The 16,074-nt window shown below is 38.1% G+C and overlaps 1 protein-coding gene across 1 annotated transcript in view; it reads left to right on the top strand.

Moving 5' to 3' along the window:
• Window positions 1–16,074, top strand: part of ARHGEF10 (Rho guanine nucleotide exchange factor 10) — an 85,118-nt gene that overhangs the window by 57,303 nt on the left and 11,741 nt on the right. The window contains exons 24-25 of the mRNA XM_059830836.1: window positions 416–573; window positions 11,310–11,452. Of these exons, the coding sequence (XP_059686819.1) occupies window positions 416–573; window positions 11,310–11,452 (301 nt within the window). The remainder of the gene's footprint in view (window positions 1–415; window positions 574–11,309; window positions 11,453–16,074) is intronic.

Raw genomic sequence — 16,074 nt, 5'->3', positions numbered from 1 at the left:
AATGGTGGGAATTTTAAGTGTAACTGATGTCTGGTAGTGAGTTTTTCTTCTCTTTTCCCTAGTTCTCCAGGTAATACCTAATCCATTTTTTTTTTAACTAATAGAAAGTTTTGGATAGACTCTTAAGAAGGACTTTGAGCAGAATTTTTATTGTCTCTTTGTTGAATAAATGTTTCTCCAAACAAGATAATATGAGAAGTACTGTCTTATGTCAATGTTGAGTAATTGCAAATTGTCTACATAGACATTTTGGAGAGTCAAGATACTCCTATCCATACTCATCTTCCTATGAATGGAAGGAGAAAATATTTTTTTTCCCTCAGTATTTTATTCTAAACCTCTTTTGTGCATATTCTAATAAGAACTAAATAAAATGTAATTTCATAGGTTTCTTTTTTCTTACTTCTTTTTATAGCATTTCTATTTACAAAAGTTGCCAAGGCTCAAAGAAAATTCGCCTTCAACACTTCTTCACTCCTGAAAAATCAACTGTTATGAGCTTAACGTATATGTCTCAATACTTGTTTGCTGGCTTGGTAAATGGAAACATCTCAATCTACACAAAAGCAGAAGGTAATGTAGTGATATGATTTGATAACATCCTGAGGAACTCGCATGTCAGTATATTTTGGCAGAAGTAGTTTTCCACTATTACATTTTCCGAAAATCCTCTGTAAAACTGCTGAACTAAGGTTACTACACTTTTCAGTACTTCTGAAAAGACTTGTTTTCTCTTTTTGAAGGATAGTCGTAACTTTGATACTCTTCCCACTTTTACCACGCAATAGGTGTGAAAACTGATTCATGCCCTTTAGCTTAAACCCTAAGGTCATCAGTGTTACAAGAGTCCAGAATTTTATGTGATAATAGGCAGTATACTGTATTTTACACAGCACAATGCTAATTCCACTCAACTACCCAGTATTGGTGTTTATGAAAGACAAAAATTCCCTATGGGTAGAGATTCCTGTATATCTCATTTGAAATGAGAACTCCATTTTTACTGTACAGATAGGAGAAGTCTTTCCTATGTGTGCAGCTTATGTATTTCACAGTAGGACTCCTTTTTCCATTAGCATCACAGTTGGTTGGTTTGTGTCTAGCTAAGTAATTGGCTAAAATAATTTGAGTAAACAAGAAGCCCAGGTAATACTTCTGAACCAGAACTGTCTTCTCCAGAGTTGGTTCGGGTGCTTGTCTGTGTAGTTCCAGTACATCTCACTAACTTTACTGCAGTACTGCGCACATACATAGTTAATTCAGTTCAAAATCAGCAAGGCTTTACTCAAAGTTTGAAACCTGAGTTTTTAAGTGAGATGTTAGCAGAGACGCCTAACCTTGCTAAGTACAGGACCAGCAGAGATCTGGTGTTACCTTATTAGTGTGAGCTGCATAACGATGGTTGTCATACTTCTCCAATGAGGTGGGCCCTTTAAACAGTGCAGTTTTATTTGTGTGGCACTATATCTCGGCTACTAAATCCTGCCTGTCTCTAACTGAGGAGCCAAGCTCAGTATCTTGCATCTTGGAACAAAGTATATGTCCAGTGTTAGATCATATAAAGACTTAGTTTGGGAAAGATAGAGGATGCATTTTTTTTTTCCCCCCAAGAAACAAAGAATCTGAAAAAAGTGTTGGGAAAGAGATTTCCTTTCACCCGTTGTCATCTTCAACCCATTGGGTTTCCTGTTGAGCTGTCACCTCTGATCTGAAGCCAGACATTAGATTTCAGTTCCCTTTAAAAAAAATTCTTCTTTTACCACTGAATAGCAATTTTTTGTTTGTTATGGAGGCAGGGGAGTGAGGCCTTGATCCTAGTCTCATAACATTTTTGATGTGTCAGTTTCTGTCTGTACCTGGGTGGGGTAGTAAAGTGAATCTGTCATTTTCTCTGAAAGGGATTGGTGTATTTAAGCTGTTTTAAGGCTGCAGTTGCTGTCACTCAACTTCTTCCAGAAAAGACGAGTGGCATCTTTGGCATTATATGCAAGAAAGGATGCATGGGTTGCATATCTACAAAGGATGTTAAAGACGGGACAGAGCTGCTAACCAGACTGAATTATATTATGAGCTGGAGGTTATGTTGTGTTGACCAGGATCATAGCATACCCTGTTTATCTTCCTCTGAAGACTTCGGGTTTGTGCAGCTACATATTCATAGAGCCTGTCGCAGTCTATTTCACGATCACTGAAGCTCTGAGATGGGAAATACTCATTCAAGTTTTTCTGACTCATCTTGTAGTCCCTTTCCTTACACTTTGGTCTGTGTGTATTATTTCAGTTTTCCATGCCTCATGAAAGCTGTGCGAATCAGCTGCTCTCATGTTAGTGTTCATATTCCTTATAGCTGGCTGCTGTGGTCATGTGAGGCAGTCAGCCCTGGAGGGGTGTTTTTATGAGCACTGACCTATTTTACCAAACAAAGGAATCCAAGCGGTGAAACAGGAGGGAGGGGGAATGCAGCCTCCAAAGAGCTTTGTGCAATTCGTCAGGGTTGCCTTCTGTTCTACAGAAGGGGTTACTTTCCAGCCAAGCACTTCAACTTGGGTTTTGGTCTTTCAGCATACAGGAGATTAAGGAAGGATTTAAAGTGAACATGAAATATGGTCACTGCATTACAAGGCATCTTGATTTGAAGCCTGAGAAGGACAAATGCTATGGGATGCACAGGTAAAATGGTTGTGCAGCTTGTGGTGGGACTCCATGAAGGAAAAGGGGTAATCATTCTTCTAGGATGAAAATCCACCTCTCAGTTTCTATTAGAGTTGGGATCCTTGTGTCTTCCTCTCTGGGCAGAAAGTGTAGTGGATCAGTTCTATCACTGAATCTTGATGCCTTTATATATGTAGTCAAAGACCCACGACTTCTGTCATTCAGTTTTCGGTACCCAAATACCTCTAATTTCTCCTGTTGTTTTCAGATGGCTCAATGCATGTAAATATCCAGCTTGTTTACAAACAGCAAGTGCTCTAACTTTCTTCACAAGAGAACTTTGTCAGATCGACAGCATCCAGAGTACTCTCTGGTTGCAGAGTGTCTTGTCTTGACCTAATATAAAATGGAAACTAAGAAGTATGTATAGTAAACCGAGGAACACATGCCATGTTAGTGGGAGAGTTGAAGGTGTACAGTGAGATTTCTTCCTTTATGGAGGGTAGTCATGTTTTACTGAGACACCTTTGTATCCGTATATTTTCACTTATGAGTTAAAAAGTGCTTAAGCTTGAATGTATTTGAACATAAATTAAAAGCAAAGTCAATGAGGTGCTGATATCATAAAATCTGCTCAGTTCTTAAATGTGAGCTAATATGGTGGTCTGAAAATGTCACAGAAAGACTAGGATGTAGGTCAGCTAATATGTTAATCCTAAAAATAAGACCCCTGATAATTATTCTCAATAATCCTTAATTTTTGTGGGTGAGAAGACTACTTTGGGGAACCGTGAAACAGCTAATGCATTAAATGCTGGTATATATAGGAATGGTAGTGATGCGGATTGTGAAGTTTCTGACACCTTGTGTGTTGGGAGCTTGTTTACAGCGCTATTAACTTTTGCACAGTTACCAGTCTGACATACTGTGTATTTAGTGTTTGCCTCAGGCTGAATTAGTAGGAATATTTCCAGGCAAAACACTTCTAGATGAGGTTAAGGAAAAAGTACATTGTATTGCCTTTGTTTAAAAAACATAACAAAACCCCTTTGTGATGATTGCAGACGGCCCAGCAGATGTGTTTTCGGGGTGATGTAATAGCAAAAAAGGTCAGTGTGTGTTTGACTTCCATTCACAAAAGTATCTTAGGAAAGGGAAATCGCAATCTTTATATAATATAGGTGTATTGTTCCTGATATACTGTAGTCAGTTCCAGCTACTTCCTTTTTTCTAGACATTGATATACATTTCCTTTCCATAAAGTCCTGTAAAGAGTATGGAGAGAAACAGGAAAAAGAAAATAAAAACTCAATGATTGTGGAAGAGAGTAGAAGAATTAATATATTAGTAGTTTCAGAAAGAGTTTGGTTAAGATGAGAAAATAAATGCACAAAAAAGACATGCTGCTTTGATTGCAGTGGCTATCCTTTCGGCACATGATAGGTATGTGTAGTCTCTCACTCGTGTGTACAGCATCCACCATGCATCCTTGCACGCTCACCCCTAGAATTAAATTCACAGCGCTTGGCGTGCTCGGTGATCCTCCCCTGTGCTCAGCACTGGAGAGGCCACACTTGGAGTGTTGGGTCCAGTTTCTGGGCCTCCTCAGTATGAGAGAGACATGGACATACTGGAGAGAGTCCAGCACAGGGCCATTCAGATGATGAAGGGACTGGAGCATCTCTCCTGTGAGAAAAGGCTGAGAGAGCTGGGACTGTTCAGCCTGGAGAAGAGAAGGCTCAAGGATATCTCATCAGTGTCTATAAATACCTGAAGGGAGGGTGGAAAGAGGATGGAGTCAGGCTCTTTTCAGTGGTGCCCAGTGACAGGACCAGAGGCAATGGGCACAAACTGAAACACAGGAGGTTCCCTCTGAACATCAGGAAACACTTTTTTACTGTGAGGGTGACTGAGCACTTGCACAGGTTGCCCAGAGAGGTTGTGGACTCTCCATCCTTGGAGGTATTAAAAAGCCATCTGGACATGATCCTGGGCAGCCAGCACTAGGTGACTCTGCTTGAGCAGGGGGGTTGGACCAGATGATCTCCAGAGGTCCCTTCCAACCTCAACTCTTCTGTGACTCTGTAAGTAGAGAAATGTCCAAACAAACCAGTAAGAAATTGAAACAAAGCATTTCTTAATGTCATCCTGCTTCCAGGTGCTGCTGAGCTAGAGAAGTGCCACTTATGATTCACAGTGCAGAGCTTGCACCTGTGATTAGTTTCCTAAGCTGAGGATGAATCATGCCTTTTTTTTTTTTAAAAGCAGGATCAGAGAAATAAGACATGTAATTTCTCATATAGTATTCTAATGTCTAAGGCACTAGGCTCTGAGCTGAAGAGATCTCTACTTTATCAAATTATTATTGAATATATAAACTTTTATTCTGTTGCCTCTCACACAGACTTTAACTCTTTTTTTCAAGAGTGGCTCAGCTTTAACATGAAGAAGGGAATGGGAATGCCGCCATTGCCATTCCGAGTGGCCCTCATCTGGGTGGCTATAGGTCTCTTCTGGAAGCCCGAATATAATGATGTGAATCTTTTGCCATAGGGAGAACTGAGCCCATGCACCCATAAGAGGAAGCCTCTTGGATGTTTTAGTGAAAGCTGTATTTTCTAGTAGGTTTTTGCAGAGCCTGTTCCTGTAGGTGTATGCTGCTAGGTTCTGGCCCTGAGGTTTATGAAAGGAAGAAGAGCTCAACTTTGAAGACTGCAAATTAATGTGAAACAAGAGCAACAGCTGAGGCAATTCTGGCCATGCACAGAACAGAAGTTTACATTCTTCTGAGAGATTTCACTGGTTAAAACTTAGGCAGCTCTGAAGTTGGTCAAGAGTTTTGATGACTTGCCTGTCCAAAGAGGCCTCATGTCACTAATCAGTGGTCATTTTCAGAGGATTAATAAAAAGGAAAAGGACCAAAACTGAAAGGAAATACAAGAGTAAGGGGAAACAGTTACAACAGTGAAGGAGTAGCAGGTCAGTTCATTAGCAAGATACCTTGATGAATTTGGCAAGAAAATTGTGTACTTCACAAATGCAGGAAAGGAGGAGTATGTGGAATGTAAAGCACTGATGTCAAACTTCAGAGCTTGGGTGGATCCACGCACTGCTCCAGCGTGTCTGAAGAGTGCGTTTCTGGCATGTGATCACCACTTAAAGTAGACGTGGTGAGAGGTTTTGCTATGAAAAGTAAGGAATGATATTAAGCTGTTAGGGAGAGGACTAAAGCAGTGATATTGAAAAAGAAAGAAATACTGGTCTTGACTGCGTTATCACTGTTAGCAGTATCACCTAATACTTGTTACCAGAAATATGTTGATATTGCTATCAGTCGTCTTTGCATATCTCATGCTGGGATTTCCAGCACCACCCCTCTCTATAATTTTAGGTCAGCTATTTAGCATGAAGAATTTGTTGCATATGTAGGAAAAAATTACTGTATGCGTGTGTAGCACAGGACATTCCTGGTTACATCTTGTTTAGAAAAGCAGACCTGAGTCTCTCAGCTTATTTCTAAGTGATAAGAAATGTGCTAAACTTTTTACTTTTTTAGCTACCATCTTACTCCTCAACAGTGCTGGTTTATGTACCATGTGATGGAAAAAATGTTTGTGCGCCACTGCACAAATTAATCAACAACTGCTGTTCCCAGGGCTGTGTTGTTGGCAGGTCTGCTGAAATTATCAATAGGGCTGCTAAGCAAGAGAGGAAGCTACCAACAAAAAAGCATGTTCAGTTCAGCTCGACTGAAAGCATAAAGGAAGGGAAAAGTACTACAAATGTTAAAAAGACTTTCTGAGGAGATAAACTGTATTTTATTAGGTTATTGCCTATGAAGAATCTATTAATCAATTATTTATAAATTAAATAATAATAAGACACTTATAAATTGTTGTTAAAAAATATTACTTTCTTTCATTGCGTTTTATGGAAACAAACCACAGAAAGATAAAATAGCCAACATTCTGTCCTATAAAATGAACATTGTTTTAAAATCTGATTAAATTTGAGTCAGTAGAAGGATAACTGATTATCTAAAATTCAAAAAAATCACGGGACTAATAACAAAATGCACTAATGGAAATAATGTCCTTATACATTAAAGTCTTAGAAAAATTTTATGAGCATAAGATACCTTACTTTAATGCAGCTAAACAGCCTGATACAAGCATTGCAAGGTACTGTTCAACATTGGGGTATAGACTATAGCATGTAACTATTGGAGAAGTGTAACTTACAGAGGGTATTACAAATAGTGGCATAACACAGATCTGTTAGTGCATAGACACAATAGTGCTTAAAAAACTCTGTTCTCTTGCTTTAAATATTCATCTAATATGCAAATATCAGAAGTTATGACATCTTATTTCTAGAAGCCCCTAGATTTGTTTTTATATTTTACCCTGTTCTCAGATTTTGTAGACGTATCTCATTCCTGCAAATAGCTGTACCTTCAATTCATATAGATGTCTGTATTCTACTGCATTAATGTTATAGAGACTGCCAGAGACTGTCATGTCTTGTGTACTAGGCATTTGGTTTATCTGTAATAAGAGTCTATAACTGCTTTGATGTGGTTAGTTTAAGATTCAAGTCAACTAAAAGTTGAAAATACAGTAATCTTTATGTGTTGTTAATACTTGTATGGACTTTTCTCACAAAGCAGAAGAAAAACCCCTGTCTCTTCTCCCACTGTTTCCTTCCTGTTTCCACAGGTGTCAGGCTTCAATCTTGTATTTGCTCAGGGTGCAGATAACTGATTTTTCCACATACAGACTAGCCTCTTGTTATAGGATTTATGTACTGCATATTGCATCTCATTCGGTATCTGTATGCTTACCTCATTGGTAGAAGACAACTTTATTGTCTGTGGCTTTTCAGCATTCTAGAGACAATGATGACCATAAAATCTTCCTAAAATTAAAACAATGCTTATTTAGAGAACAGAAACAAGGCATCGATTGAACAGAATTTTAAAACAAGCCACACTTCTGTGGGCACTCCTGTAGGTATTCTCCAGCCAGCTCTCCGGGAGCTGCTTTATATACATCTCCATTGCTTATTTTTCTTTTGCTCAGTTCCTGCTTTTCAGAAAACAGTTTGCTGGGCAACTTGCACTGGCTTTGTCCTATTGTATGCCTTGAGATTTTGTTGGCAGAAGTTTTATCTCAGCCACTATTTCTTGCTTCTGTTCTTTTTTCTTAGGAAAAAATAAATTTATTAAATCACTAACTAACCAAGGATTTATAACATCAGATGAAGCTGTTCCATATCTTTTGCAAGTGCTGCGCCTGATTTTATATACACAGATAGTGCCAGTTGTTGGACCTGCTTACATAAGTATGTCTTGAATCTGCAGGTGTTTACACAAGTAGAATAGAGTTAATACTACTTTTCACTTAGATTTTGGAAGCAATGGACTTTGGATCAGACAGAAAACATGAAATAGCCAACATCAAACATGAAGTCTGTGCAGGCTGGTATTGAATAGGGTCTGCTGAGATCTGGAGAGAGAGGCAGAGAGAGTATTATGTTTTCTGAAAAGTGTGATTTTGATAGTTTTGAAACAACTTGTGAACTAGACAAAGACTTGCTAAGTAATTTTGGTGATAGACGATAAAATTCTTGGTCAGCAAAATGAAGTCATGATCTTGCTTTTAGGCAGCAGCCTGTGGTTAAAGCATTCACAGAAGTATGTTGGATTACCAGGCTTAATCCCTTGCCTTGCTTGAGAGGATTTGTACCCATGCTTCCAGCTCTCAAGAGATTTCCCTGGCTGCCACAAAATAAGAGGAGAGAGATGCACAGTGCTTAATTTCTCCTCCTGGTGCCATTCCTTGTGTAATTAATCAAGCATTCACTGAGGCAGGGACCAGAACACAGCTGACCCATCATTTAAATACTGCCCTAATTACCAGACTAGAGTCTCCGCCTGCCCTTTTTTCCCCCCTCATTTGTCTCGGATGCTGTCTGTCTGGAAGACAGCAATGTTTGCAGGAAGAAATGAAAAAATACTGTAGAACAGCCTTATCACATGGCTAGGGTATCTGGGTAGAGTGATAGCTTTGGATTTTTCCTGGGCTGATATAGCAAGTGGGATTGCAGTTTCTTTGCATCAAGTTACGGTAACATGAAAGACATCAGGTCTCTAGCTCACCTTTTTCATATGTCCAATCCCACTGAACTCTTAAAGCTAACTGGATTGTTAAGTGCTGTGCTAACAGCCCCAACAGAAAATGGGTTTGTGAGAACTGAGTTATGATATGCATATTTGTTGAATCAAATATTAATAACACTGGTAGTATTGATAACATTGGTAGTATTGATCTCACCTTCTTAACCTTGCAGTAAGTTGTTTTAGAATTTTTATTTTGCAATCGACATCCACCTGACACCAGTACTAATTTTCCTTTTCACCCAAAACTATTACAAATGCTAGATAATAATTTTAAATAAGACTAGGTCAAAGTTAATAACATGACTTAATGGTTAGCCATCTGAGGAATTGCATGGAAGTTGAGGGCATAAAGATCCAGATTGGGAAAAAAACACGAAACACAACAACGTATAGGTGCTTGAAATGAAATTTAAGCAAAATTTAAATCTGAGTCCACAGTTGAGATCCTGAAAATCCCTATTCACCTGTCACTTCGGTATCAGCTATGCTTTATATATAGATTAATGTATAGCTTTAATGTATTTAACAGAAAGAGCTGTTGCATTCAGTGAATGATTTTGTTTGTACATTAATGTGTTGTTCAGAGTCATAAAATATAACTACAGAAGAAAAGGTATCTTCTTGCTCAGCATATCTGCTCTTCGCCCAAATTCAGTCTTTATCCTTCAGAAGAGACAATAAGAATATACTAGAATTGTGCTGGGTTTATCCCTAAAAAGGAAACAGGAGGGTGCTATGTACTGGATGCTGTTATGACTTCTGCAGTCAGCATAACTTACGCAACAAAAGTCAGGATACGCACACGCATGCGGCTCTGCTAGCTGAAGGCTTTGCACTGAACTGCCTACAGTGGTTAAAGCATTCATTGGGTATGGGCAGCCTCCACTTAAGAATTTAATTTGAGGATAATGTGGTTGCTAGAAAATGAAAACTTTTCCAGAAGCTTCGTTATTACTAATGGTACATATGAGTCACAAAGAACATGGAATGACTTTGACATCACTAGGAGAGTTTGCAGGCTAATAACTGGAAACACTCTTCTCACTTGCAAACTGAAATCATGAAAATGATTTTGACAGCCTGAAACTAAATGCCACGTTTAAAAAGATGCTTTCGGAAGAGAGCCTCATCCTGAAAATGACTCAGCAAAGGTTGTAGCATGCAGATGGGAGAAGCAATGAGAAGTACTCCAGAGCTGAGGCTTTTCATTATTGTTGTTGTTATTGTGAAGTAGGACATCTCGTACCCCTTTACCTAAGCAGATAATAAAAAATGCACTTGTTATTGGGGGAAAAAGAAAAAAATTGTACTTAAGTACTTGCCTAAAGATGTGTTTACCTTGGTTTCATCAATCAAAATTCAAGTGGTTACTGAGTTGAAACCGGTGTCAGTAAAGTAGACAACTTTTCTGCAGCTTATGCAGGAAGAGGTCTTTAAAGTGAGGAAATGGAGCCTTTTTGACATATTTTATCTCAGTATTAAAACAGATACTTTAACGGATTTTGATATTATTACTAAAGCATAAGGGATAGAAGTGCCATCTCTGAGACTTTATGTTCAATGAGCGCTTACAATAGAAATAGACTAACATAAAAGTATTAAAATATTGAAATATTTAGTATGTCAAATGGTATGTATAAAAGACACAGTTCCAACTATTTCAAGAAGCCCATGTTGCTAGCTCTTAAATTTGAAGAGAAGTAATCTGCTAATCCTTGTTTCAAAGAGATGGCAAGTGAGAGTGACCAGAGCTGTAAGTAGCGGCATGCAGTTTTTATAAAATGGTCTCTGAATAATTGGTTGTGCCACACACACATGCATAATGAAATTTGGATCTGCTAAATGCAGTCCACAGAAAACACTGTGGATTACAGTTGGGAGAAAAAATAGGAAAAGTGAAGATATAGAACAAAATTAAGTTTTAATTTCTTTTTAAAAAAATCTTCCGTCTTAAATGAAGCATCCAATAGTAGGAAGTCCATTCCATCAACATGCTCTTAGAGAGTCATCTGAGCTCATTAGAACCTACAGTAAAATCTTGCTGACTACTTTTCACATGAAAGATGATTCTGTCCTAATTGGAAGTTGATTCATCTTGAAATAGGTCAGTTGTGAGCTCCTTCTGAGTTGGAGAAAATTATATCAGCCATGGCGTCCGGACTTTATTTCCTCTGGAAAGGAAAGCAGTTTTATCAGAACAGCAATATGGGATTCCTTGTTTATCAATTAATCCAGATAAAATTTGTTCAGTTAAAAAATATATGAGTGTTTGGGTTTGGTTTTTCCCCTTAATGTTGTATTACCCTTACAAACTTACCCTGGAAGCTAAAATGAAACGTATGTAAATCACAGCGTAGCTTGAAGTGGCAACTTGCAGAGATTCGAGCAGTAGGCTTGAGAGATAGTGTTTTCAAAACTGTTTTAAAACAAAGATTACCATTTTGTTGTGTATAACCTTTCTTCTTTTTTATTGAAGATGGGACGTGGAACACGGAACCTCAGAAGATAGTTAAACTGGGGGTTCTGCCTGTTAGAAGTCTGCTTGTGATGGAGGAAACGATTTGGGCTGCATGTGGTGGACAAATTTTTATAATCAGCACTGTGACACATTCCATAGAGGTAAACGCTTTTAAAAGCATTGCTCACGTAGTATGCTACAGGGTATAAGTGGTGAAGTTTTAAACATTAAAATCTATTTAAGAAGCTTCACTATTCAGGAAGCTTTTCATGAAATATGGTTTCAGTTCTGTTAAATCCCACTCCCCGCAGTTCAAAATTCTTCTGTGATGTTTGCTGCTGATAGCTCGTTAGACCTAGGTTTGCTTCCATTTTCTCCCAGGTTTCCATAAGGTGCTTGGAACTCGCAGAGTATTTGGAGCAAGAGATTTGCTTAAAAGTGAGATCTGAGGAAAGGCAGCAAAGAAGTGGGTGCCTATAGGAACTGCGTATTAATTCCAGAAGAAGGTTTAATTAAGAGACTGCCTCTACATAGTTAGATGTTACTTTTACCTTGTGATGAGTTCATCATATATTTCTTCAGAGTTTTGCTTCTCAGTGGCCTACAAAAATTTGCTTTGCATAAGGACATTTTCCAATGAATAATCATGCAAAAGTCAGCTTTTCTGGAAGGAGAGAAGAGTGTTAAGGATTCAAGCTCGTATTTGTGACCACATTTTCCAGAAAGCATTAAGCCCTCATTTCTGTCAAAATTGCAGTCTCCACCAAAAGAATGTCTTAGTGGTCTAAAGTTTAGAGTTGATGAAACGTTAGGAATTAAGCCTCTCCTTTAGCCTACAACACAGTTACACTGAGTTGCATGATGTTTACAGCCATAAAGTTCTTTCAAACAGGAGTCATGATGAGCTCACAGCCTCCTTCTTTGTGTGCTTTGTTGCTGCTTTTTTGTTTCATTGATGATCGTGTTTTCTCCCAACAATCGTCTATTTGGTACAATTGATTCTGTGAGTCATTGTCATGGGTTTGCAGGGAAATAGCTAACATCCTAATTTCCTCTGTCTTTATCTGTGCTTTCTGGGGGATTTGTTTCGTCCAAGTAGATGCTTGGATCATATATTTTCCTGCTTTGTTTTTCTTTAAGGCTTGTTTTGTTGATAGTGTGAATGCTATGATGAGGGAAAGATTTTGGAAGAGTGGTTTGGATAGGTGCTTGAAATGGACTTTTGTTAGCTTCATTGGGGGGGCAGGGTGGCCTTTGGGACACGTGGTTACTGTCTTACAGACTTTGATGAGGAATCTCTCTGATTCTCACCAAGAAATACATAGCAACGGTGAGAGATCACAGCCAGATTGTTCCTGTGTGAGGTTGTTTACATACAGCCAGATCTCTGTAAATAAATTTGGCAATTCTGGCCTAATTCTGTCACAAAGCTCTTCCTAGATCAGGTGGTATGGCTGCAGTTTGGGCTATGCTGTGCTGTTTTGGCACAGGAGAACAAAACCAGAGTTAGACAAGCTTTGAGGATTAAAGAATGTATAAAGCTTACTCTATCAGAATATAGTATAGCATAATGGATTGCAGTATTGAAAACAGAAGTTCAGAGAGATAAAATAACAAATATTCTGTCAATATTTCTCAGACATGGTAGTTGCATTTTTCAGCTATTACTACAAGTTTTCCTACAAAAGCATCACAGGAGGTTTCTTTTCATTTCCAGAATGCTTTGTAAACTAACATGTCCATTGTATTCAGAGCTCAGATTATTATAGATCCACTGACTTTTATAGCTATAGTTAATATACAGGCAATGAATGCTGCAGCAAACAACATATAAGAAATGATGCAACTGGAAATGGTGCATATGGGTTGAATAATGTTTTCTCAACACAGATAATTTTATTCAAGAACGTGGTGATTTTTTGTATGACTGGCTGAGGGTCATCTTTTTTACTCCACACAAATATCCATACCATAGCATGTCATCTTCCTCACAGAATTGTGAACAAATGATGATTTTCTGTTGCCGCTTTACCAATCCTAAGACATATGCAAGTACTAATCTTGTTTTCATCATCTCACCAGACTAAACAGCTCACTAATGTTTTTGCTATTGCTACCTGCTCAGTTACCTGACTTGTTTTGATAACTTCCTGGGTTTGTATTTCCAAAAGTGATCTGCTATGATGTGCATGCCATGTTCATTGGCAATATTGTTTCAATATTATATTATACATGAAGCAATTTAGACTCCATCTGTAGGGAATATTTCAACAGTATCAGCAGCTGAATACATGTGAGCTACCTCTTCCTTACTGTGCAGAGCAGAAGCTTTGCTGTACGAAGGGAAACAGCAGCAAGGAAATGTTTGTTCTCTCTCTGTGCCCTCTCTTGTTAAGAGTTAGTAGTAATGATTTGACTCAAGATTTTTTGCATGATATTCATCTTTGCTCTATCAGCAGGAATCCAGGTGTTGCACAGGGCTCCACTGTTATTCTTCCTTCTTTGCTGAACTCTTTTATATCTCCATATACTTCAAATGACAGCTGCTTGTTTGTTCATTGCTTTCTACTATCATGCATACATATTAATGCTCTGTGTCATATAAATTATCTATAAAGGCACCTGAGTAATTTTAAGGCCATATTTGTGCAAGCCCATGAGCATATTCAAGACTGTTTTGTAAACTTCATCCTTGTGAGGCACTCCCTGCTTCATAGGTACCTCATATTTAACTGTCTGTGCATTTGCTAAGTGCAAAATACATTATCCTTGAAAACAATCTCATTCCATGCCTCCTTGCTTTTCTAAGATGGTTTTTCAACCTTTTTTTTTTTTTTAATAACTGTTTAATGTTTAATAACATCCTATATATTCGGTTTGGTTGCTACTCACTTTTCCTGCTTTTTTTCTCCTCTGATATGGATAAGACTCTCCATTCACTTGTTTTAATGATCTGTTGCTGTAATAAAATGTTTTAGGAAATTTTTTTTATTGGCATAGTGCCCCAAACTGGCACAATGCCTCAAGCCCCTTGGCAAGGGACATGTGAGGAACGCATCAATTGCTGTTATATATTAATTACATACTCAGATACTCTTTCCATGAAGAAGAAATTTGTCCTGAGTCTTGACCCTAGATCTGACAGCTGTATTGCTGTTGAGTATAGAACTTGATGCCATAGTGGTCTCTGTGCCTGTAGACCCTTATGTTCTGCAAAGGCAGTATGTGTTTGTTTAAAAACAACAAAAAATGCCAGTGTATTTACTAGAATAAAGTCACCAACTGAATGGCATTCCAGCCTGGTTTGTCTTGTCTTGTTTTGAAAACTTGGCTAACTATACATGAGTTACTCTGAAATGTTTAGCTGAATAAACAAAACAAATGAAAATCCCTATACATGAGTGTATGTTGCCTGAGTACTGTAACTTCTTTAAAGCAGTAAAAGTCATTTGTTTTACCTCGTGGACAATGATACCCATTATGCATCTCTCATGAAGCTTGAGAAATCGTGGTTCAGTTCTTGGCACAGCTGTTTGGTGCAAGTGGGCACCCCCTCAAAAGAAAGACTCCAGCTCTGCCCTGCGCTGCTGAAACAATAGTGAGCTATGTCGGGCTGTGCTGCTGGGCAGACGGGCTGCGGCATCCAAAATGTCTTCTGCAGCTTTTGTGTTGCTATAGCATTTGAGCGAGAGCGCCTGAGGGGAAAAAAGCTGGGCTCCGAGTAGAGAGGAATGTAGGTATGAAAACTAAAAGTGAAAAGTATAATGAAGTTCATTTTTTTTTTTTATAACAAAGGGAATAAGACATTTTTGTCCCTTTGTATCTGTATTTCCTGTTAAGAGAAGAAGAAAAAAATTGAAGAAAAAGGCCAGCTATTGGTTTTCCAGATAGACATTTAATTGAAACAGATGTCAAGCTATCCTCTATACAAAAACTTATGCATTTGTAAAAAAATGTACAGGTTTGGGGTATGTTCCTGCTCCATGTTAGAAGACCCTTTGAATGAGAAGAATAGTTCTTTTTACATGCTTCTTGTGGCATTGACAGTATTACAGTTTTACTTTAAATGTGTCTACATGTTTCAGCAGACAGCTGTACGAACGGCAGGACAGACTAAGTGGGAGTATAATGAGATGGCTTGTAAAAATGGAATGTTGCAAAAATGCATGTGCAAGTTGTTTACAGTGGCACCAACAGAATTGTTAGTTATGGTCAGACCATTCCAGAAAAAATTAATTTCTTATGATCTGCTTCATTTTTCTTCTAATTCCCAACAGTGCAAGCTGCTGGTCAGGTTCACTTCAGTGGCCTTGGATCTGTCCCTGAGAAGTTTCCAAAAGTTGGTTGGTAATCAGTGTAGGGATGTATGAGTCTGTAAACAGAAGTTACTATTTTAAAATCCTTTTTGCAATGAAACATGCATGATGAGAATATCAGGAAATTTAGTCATAAGAGCTGTTTCTGGCTTTGAAAGATGTTGTTCGTGGATGAATTCTTTTGTTGAATAAATTGTTTGATTTTCAAATTGTGTATATCATTTGGTAAAGAATGAATGGAGGATACTTGAGGAAAACAGTGAATATAAATGTATCTGCCAGAGGTGCTTACCTTGCATTCTGCAGTGTTGTTTTTTGAAGAGTCAAAAAGTAATACAGTAACACTCAAAAACTGAACCACTGCCTAGTAGCTGAAGAGAAACTTCTCTGTTCATGTACTAAAAACTGAACATTTGAAGAATAGTGTTGACAAATGAAAAGAAAAAAAAAAATCATTCCCCTTATTT

The sequence above is a fragment of the Gavia stellata genome, chromosome 2 (assembly GCF_030936135.1).
Source record: "Gavia stellata isolate bGavSte3 chromosome 2, bGavSte3.hap2, whole genome shotgun sequence".
In the NCBI taxonomy this organism is placed as follows: Eukaryota; Metazoa; Chordata; class Aves; order Gaviiformes; family Gaviidae; genus Gavia; species Gavia stellata.
This window is presented reverse-complemented; position numbering and strand designations above follow the sequence as displayed.